Source organism: Corvus brachyrhynchos, unplaced genomic scaffold (genome assembly GCF_000691975.1).
Source record: "Corvus brachyrhynchos isolate BGI_N302 unplaced genomic scaffold, ASM69197v1 scaffold106, whole genome shotgun sequence".
Classification (NCBI taxonomy): Eukaryota; Metazoa; Chordata; class Aves; order Passeriformes; family Corvidae; genus Corvus; species Corvus brachyrhynchos.
In genome coordinates this window covers 1,320,819-1,328,723 of record NW_008238834.1, presented here as the reverse complement: position 1 = coordinate 1,328,723, position 7,905 = coordinate 1,320,819, and the positions used below count along the sequence as shown (strand labels likewise).

General features: G+C 41.8%; 1 protein-coding gene across 8 annotated transcripts in view; it reads right to left on the bottom strand.

Moving 5' to 3' along the window:
- ZNF521 (zinc finger protein 521) overlaps window positions 1-7,905 on the bottom strand; it is a 230,748-nt gene that overhangs the window by 132,680 nt on the left and 90,163 nt on the right. For all 8 annotated transcript variants that reach the window (XM_017738263.1, XM_017738264.1, XM_017738265.1 and 5 more), the window contains one exon: window positions 1,618-4,970. In XM_017738263.1, coding sequence (XP_017593752.1) covers window positions 1,618-4,970 — 3,353 coding nt within the window. The remainder of the gene's footprint in view (window positions 1-1,617; window positions 4,971-7,905) is intronic.

The following is a 7,905-nucleotide window of genomic DNA, read 5'->3' as shown; positions in this document are numbered from 1 at the left end:
AATTGGCTTCCAACATGACTAGGAAGAGGGATTTCATGTAGTCACTTGGTGCAAGATGACAGAAACAGAAACCAGAATGACTCTGAACCTATCAAACAGCTGGTAATCCTGTGGTTCTGACTGAGCAGCAGTGGGATCACCAGTGGCCTGAAACACAGATAATGAGAGCCACTCCTCTTCCTCTTCTTTAAAAAGAAGGTTTTCCTCAGACCTCACGTTCTCAGTCTAACAGCCTTCCATAAATTCCACACCACATCCCATTCCTCAGGTATCTCTTACCACCATTCAATGTGCAAACTGGAGATGAAGAAGTTATGAAAGCACAGGGCTTTTCCCTGGGAGGTGCATCCTGCCTGGTACTTCATCCTGAACTCTCAGCTCCAATGCTCTCTTCATGGCACTCCAGGTTCTGTGCTACCTCAGTGTCCTTCTCCCAGCCTATCTTCATCTGTGTTCTCAGAAGCTCCATAAACACTTACCTCTTGGTCCACATATCCTTATTTATCCTCCCTCTTCCCTCTCTGCCTCCCTCCTGCCCTCCAGTTTGCACAACAGTGTTGGATGACATGCTGAGAGATATCTTTCCCAACAGATGGGCTCACAAACAGGGAGTGAGGAAGGTGATGGAAGAGCAGCAGCTCCCTAGCCACAGGGTATCCATACGCATTCGCAGCAATGGGTTGCACCATGCTCATATTATTATAGGCTAAAAGCTTTCTTGAAACAAAAGCTACTATTTCTTAAAATTTGTTTGAGCTGTGTTTTTAGGCTTCCTGAATTATAAGAGGTCATAATGCAAGATATCATGCCTAAAATATTACCTCTAAGTCATTCTAATGGTAACATTTCTGAAGACAAAACATATTCCCTTCCCTCAGTACATGATCCCCCTACCTCCCCACATACAGGTGTCATTACTTGGTTACTGGTGACTGAGAAAGCAGATGACATCTTTCGAGAGTTTGATATTTACTTTTTAAGTTATGCTGCATGATGGAATTTCAGTCATCAGGCACTAGGTGTTTCAGTGACATCAAAATGTTCTTCATCACGAATGGAAAGAAAAACAACAAGCAATTGCATCCAAAGGACTGATTTCCCAATTTACCTTAGGCTAGCATTGCACTTCTACTTAATCAAAATATGCTGTAAGAGGAGAAAATGAAAGTCTACAACACAATTAACAAAAATACCCTCAATTTGTTGCTCACAAATATTTTTTAAAAAATCAACCCCTTATGCCAGCATTTTGGCTCACTGTGTCTACTCCTCTGTCATTAATGCTCTCTGCCGTAAGCACAACTCCTAGCTGGGGATTCCAATGCGTATGGGAGCTAGGATAAGATTCCAGATCTCAGTTGTGCTGGCATGAAGATAGGACTCCTCAGTGATACAGAAGACAATATCCTAGGGAGACTGGAATTAGTCCTATTTCGCAAAATTCAATCCAAGATGTAAGGCATATCAAGAAGCAAGTAATTACTAGCTAGTGGCTGTGGATGGAAATGTAACATGGATCAGCCTAAGCATTTCATGACAAGTGACAAGACAGCTTGAAAAAAGGGGGATTTTTTCCAAAAGGATGGAAGGTGTCAAGAGCAAAGAAAAAAGGGTTACCTCTTCAGTTTGGGAGGGGCTGATTCTAGGCATTGGAGATACTTGTGGTGTTTTCAGCTGTGTACTGTTGCTGTCTGGAACAAGCTCTCTGTGGATTGACTGAATATGGTTTTGGAGTTCAGTTTCTGATTCAAACTTTACATTGCAACTAGAACAGCGAGTCTTCAGTCCCCCTGCCTTGCTTTTGTTCTCAATAGAACTCAAGTTCTCATTTTGGCCCATGCCTTGTCTGTTACTGCTTGAAGGGATGTTGACACTTGGACTACCACTTTTACTGAGATTAACACAGCTAGCACACAGACCATATGGCAGACCATTGATGTCAAGTTTCACTAAATCCTGTTTCGAACGGAATTCCTTCAGGCAAGATGCACACTTGTACAGTTTCTGGAGATGCTGTGCACGTCCCGTGGACTGCACGGCAGAACCATTTCCAGTTTTCTGCATATGGAACGTGCCGTGGATTTTCAGTTCCAGCGTGGAGGTCACTGTCTGCATGCACACCACACAGCGGAACCCTGTCAAGGAGTTCCTCAGGTCAGGGTGCATTTGGCAATGCTCTAAAAATTCCTCCTCACTCTGGAGGGGCATCTTGCAAATCCTGCAGTTTCCAGTGTCCAGGCTCTTACTATGCGTGACCTTATGTTCAGTAAGAGTCAGAAGAGACGGAAACCGCTCGCCACAGATTGGGCACATATAGTGTTTCACTGGTCCCAAGTGTGTCTGCATGTGCTCTCGAAGCCCATTTTCAGAGAAGAATGTTCGAGAACACACATTACACTTGTAATTCCCTTTAATGAGTTCAGCCTTTTTCTTCACTATGGCGCTTTCTCCCGGTCGAATGTTGTGGTCTCGCAGCTGGTGATTCTGCAAGAGAGTCTCCATGGTGTAAGCTGCTCCGCAAATGTCACAGCCATACATAGGCTCAGATGTGTCCACATCTTCTTCACTGCCATCGTGGCTGTTATGGGACTCCTGGCTATTTGTCAACAAGGTCTGGAGTTCCACTTCCTCTTTCTGAACTTGCTCAGATGCCCCATTTGTTCCACAGTTTGGAGTTTTCGTTTCAAAAACACAATGTTTTTCCCTCAAGTGCTTTTCCAGCAAGATGATAGCATGGAAAGCTTTGCTGCAGAACTTGCAGTTGTACTTCTTGCTGTGCGTAGTGATGTGGCACTGCAGCTCCACCTCCGTACCAAAGGATTCACCACAGAAGATGCACTTGTGCACTTTGCCTTGGTTCTCTAGGTGGTTGTGTTTCACATGAAGCTGTAGGTCAGTCTCATTGCGGAAATCCCAGTTGCAAGATGTACATCTGTATACCTTCTTCTCATTGCTGTGCTTCACAGCCAAGTGCAGCTGAATGGAGACTTTGGAGTCAAAAACTTCTTGGCACAAGGTGCAGCGAAAGAACACGAATGTATGCATGTCCAGCAGGTGTTTCTGCAAGTCATCCACAGAAGTGAACTGCTTGTCACAGCTTTCACAGATGTAATAGGTTGAGGTGATCATGAAATGAATGGTAACATGCTTCAGCAGTGACTCCTGATTTGGAAATTCCTTGTTGCACTGAGGGCAGGTCAGTTTTGGCAGGACAGTGTCAAGATGTGTTTTCAAATGAGTCTGAAAACCATCCAAGGAAGTATACTTAGCACCACACTGATTACAAATATATTCCCCAGCAGGACGAGGAGGAGCACCTCCAACTGCCTGCATCATCTTTAAAGAGGTCTGCTCAATGGTTACAGGAGATAACGGACTCATCGCTCTGGACTTTTTCCCATTGTGGATGTAATTCAGCGCCAAAGGAATGTTCTTATGGTTCTCCTTGATATGTTTGTTCAGTTTAAGAACACTATTAAATATTGGAGAATTGGTACAGTAAGAACAAGAATACACTTCCACCACTGGATCTTTTGGGGTTCCGAGCACAGGAGAACCAAAACGGGAACTGCTAAGATCACAATGGACTTGTCTAATATGCTCTTCCAGAGAAGAATCTGTAAGAAATCCCATGTAGCAATGGGGGCAAAAGAACGCATTACTGTCCTTAGCAGCAGGATTGGCAAATCCATGAGAACATCGGATGTGTTCCTGAAGGGTGTTGAGGTCATTGAACACCTCAGAGCAGAAGTTGCACTGGTACACCATGGCAGGCATGGTAGAAACAATCAGTGCTGGGTCTGGAGCTTCGTGGACTTGCTTAAGATGTTCATTGAGATTGTAGAGAGATGGCAATACCTCCAAACAATACTGACAGATATGGGCTTGTTCGGGTTTATCTAAATGCATAGTTTTCAGGTGTATCTGCAAAACTGCAAGGCTGGAAAACAACTGTTTGTTGCAGTAAATGCAGCTATAAGTAACTTTTGCCTGTTTACTTGAAGGACCAGTGATATCTGGCACTTGCTGAGCTGCCCTCTTCCTTCCACGACCTTTTGGTATAGGAGGTGCCGTTTCCACCATTGTTGAGCTATCCACTGAGAGATTCGAATCTGGAGTAGTGCTAGAGACTGAGGTGTACCCCACAGTTACCAAAGATGGGCTGTTGCTGTGGTTGCACGACTCTGGCTGCTGGTGACTGTCCATGTGGCTGTACAGCTCCTCCACAGTATGAAAGTTCTCAGAGCAAATGCTGCATGAATTCTTCTTCTCACCATTATGAGCCTGCTCCATGTGATTTACTAGGGACGTTTCCTCTACAAAGAGTTCATGACAGTAAACACACTGAAGAGCAGATCGGTCTTCATTAGGGGAACACTCAGGGTGACATTCTGCAATGTGCTTCTGAAGATCTTCAGGAAAATCAAAGCCTTCTTCGCACTGACTGCATTTCTGAGTGTCCTTCATTTTCCAGTCCTCCATCCGGGAAGCGGACTGGGAGCCATCTTTGTTCCTCTCGTGAACCTGCATGTGTCCATGCAGTGAACTAGATGACAGGAACCCACGTCTACAAATGGCACACTTATATGGCTTGTTGGACGTATGAGTCTTTAAGTGAATTTTAAGATGATCGCTCCTTGAGAACGCCGCATCACACTCGCTGCAGTGATACTTCTTGTCTCCTGTATGAAGCTTTATGTGGCGGTCCCTGCTCCGTTTGTGTTTGAAGAGACGGCTGCAATACGTGCATTTGAAAGGGAGCTTGTCACTGTGACTTTGCTCGTGGTGCTTTAAGTAGCTGAGGCGGCTGAACGACTTGTCACAGAACTGGCACGGATAGGGCAACCCTGGGCCTCCTTCCTCTTCTCCAAAATCACAGCCTTCTCCATGGCTTGGGGATGTCTGGTCCTTGCTAGAAGGCGATGATGCTGGCCATGAGCAAGAGGGGTCATCCTCAACATCCACTCCGTCTGAAATGAGAAAGAAACAGGCCCACAAGCTTAATCCCAGCAGTTGAAAGGAGATAGGAAATGCATATGAATAACACAGGACTGCTACTCCCAAATAGCTAAAACATTAAACTCAGACTAGGATATTTCTTACACTGATATCCAACAGTTTCAAGACCACATTTATTTTTATCATACTGTAAAACATTAAAAGTTATTAAATAGTTCTGTGCCTATATTAACTTTTTATTGCTTTTTTATCATTCTTTCTCAGTTGCAGGATATGTATTATACATTGACAACTTTATTAAAATGCAGATTTTAATATATTTAATGTTTCTTTTGTATCCATTGTAAAATTATTTGCATACTATGTGAGCATCTGAAGAATCAGAGGAAAGGAGAAAATATTACAGGAATGCTTTAAAATTAGTACACTCAACCCACATGCCTAATATTTAATGAAAAGATTCCCCCTGCTTTGCCAGGTTTGTGGTATTTTTTCCTTTGAAGTTGATTCTGAACGCAGGAATCTTTTAAAGGCTATTTCTGAGAGAGACTTGGGTGTTATTCTAAACAATAATAGGAAAAATTACAGGGGAGGAACAGGATAACAATATAAAGAGTGATGTTTTCTCTAATACAGTACAACCAGATTTCTCCAATAATGATACAATTCAGTTACTGAAAGCTGGCAGCTGGATCATTAAATGTTCAAAACAAACTAACAAACCAACAGCCAGGATCAAGGAAAATGAGAAAGTGTCACAAGGGTCAGCCATGAACAGCTTTTTTTTTTTTAAGTTCAAGAGGTTGCCCACCATTTCTTCCTTTTTGCAAAGGCCTCGGCCAGCTGAACTTCCTCAGTACAGCATAACCTGTACTGTGAGGCGATCACAGACAAAGCAACTTGTAAAAAACTGGAAACAGGAAAAATGATAAACATTTATGGTAAAAGCTGAAAGATTTATGAGTTACAAGGAAAAGACGAAACAGAAATGCTGGCCAGATAATAAACGGACTAGTTATCCATGGTATTACCTCATCTCTAAACAGGGAAAGTTGTAAATATTTTTTTCAAGAGATGTGCTGTACAGTTTTTGCACTTTTTGTTTTAAATGTAGATAACTATTCTGCAGTGATCATACTGATCTTAACCTAAAACATCTTTAAAAATATTAAAAGAATATTTGAAAGATCACTCTACATCAAATAATTCTTCTATTCCTTTCCAGAGGCAATGCTTGAGGTTTTTTCCTTCTGTAAAACTGACTACTGTAGCACTATAGAAAAAGATACGATAAACCCCTTGAAAAATATCTTTCTAAAGGTATTCTTGCAAAGCACTAAGTTTCTTAACATCTTCAGCCTTCTCTCAAAAAATTTACTACAACAACACAAAAGTTAGAGCTGGCCTATATTATATAAACAAATTCCAAGCTGGCTTACTTTAAGGTAAAGAGATTTTACTAGATTATCAACCTCTTGCTTATCCACAGGAAACAGATGAGGATTCATTCCTTTCCTGCATCTAGAAACTGATGACAACGCCATCTCACTATCAATGCCAGATGGCAACCATCTAACTCTGAGAAAACAACCAAACACCATTGCTGGATGCCTGCCCATTGACACAATGCTTTTCAGGATAAGTTGGAGACTGCATGGGTTTTTATCCTCTTGTTTATGTCTTGGAGAGGAGGGTTTCACAAATTAAACACACCTTTTGCGCACACACACACAATATACATCTGTAATTGCCTACATACAAATCTGCCCTAATGGTATGTATTTCAATAATAGAATCAAACCCTGGCCTGAGTGCCATGTTTTTGAACCGAAAACAATGCTGTTTGTTTTTCACAAAAATTGAAACATTAAAATCCTCCCTTCCAGCAAAAGGAATCTGCTAAAATGCTTCCCAAGGTGCAAAGATCTTCATTGTCATACACACTAAAGAAAACCAGTCAGGTGAGTTTTTAAGATGGTACATTAATGACTGCAATATTCACAGGAGACTTTTAATGTAAATCTGTGTACTGCCCTTTCAAATTGCTGGGTTTGACTCTAAAACTGAAAATAATCAAAACAGTAGAAAAAGCATTTACAGAAAAATATGTTAATGTTTTCTCCACTTCTAAATTTTATATTAAATGCACCTTTCCAGCTAGGTCTTTTAAATGAGAAAACCTTTTGTTCTTTAAAAATCCAATATATTTCTGACATACACTCACTGATGGCAGATAAACAGGAATTTATGTCAAGCAACCGAGTGAAGAAAAATAGTCTGTGACTGCCTAGGCAACATATTTTGTAACCAAATTTAGTATTAAAATGTATATCCTATGGAGAAATGATATATTGTTGTATAAATGTTTAGAGGAATATATAGTAAGTGTTATAAATAGTGTACCATCACTGACATAGCAGTAAATCACTTCCTTTTCGTGACCACTGCCTGCTTGGTTTTACCTATTATACAACTATTGCCCCTGGCTCATGGATCCCAGCAGGTTGTCGGGCTGGCAGCAGGGTCAGGATCAAGCGTGGAGTGTGACCATGGCATAAGCAATGGCAGCCCCTTTCCCCCACCCAATTCTGTATGCTTGGAAGTCTCCTCAGCTTTTATACAAGGGTAAGGAAAGACAAGGGGGACGAATGTAACTACAGCACAGAGACAGTTCTTACTTTCCAGCTGGCAAATAGAAATGTGTGTCACTTTGCCATTGTGTTTTTTAATCTGAGCCCATACTAATTCTACAGAGTAATTCTCTTTGTGCAAAAGAGAGAAGAGCAAGCCATTTACAAGTCAGACTTGCGTCCTTTTAACTTGAGAAGTGAAAATCTTTCAATCTCTCAGAGCTACAGAAGAACCAGCAAGGCAGGGGGAATTCCGCAAGGCGGAGGACAACAGGATTTTCCTGAGTACGAGCCTAACAATGTGGCCAGCACTCTT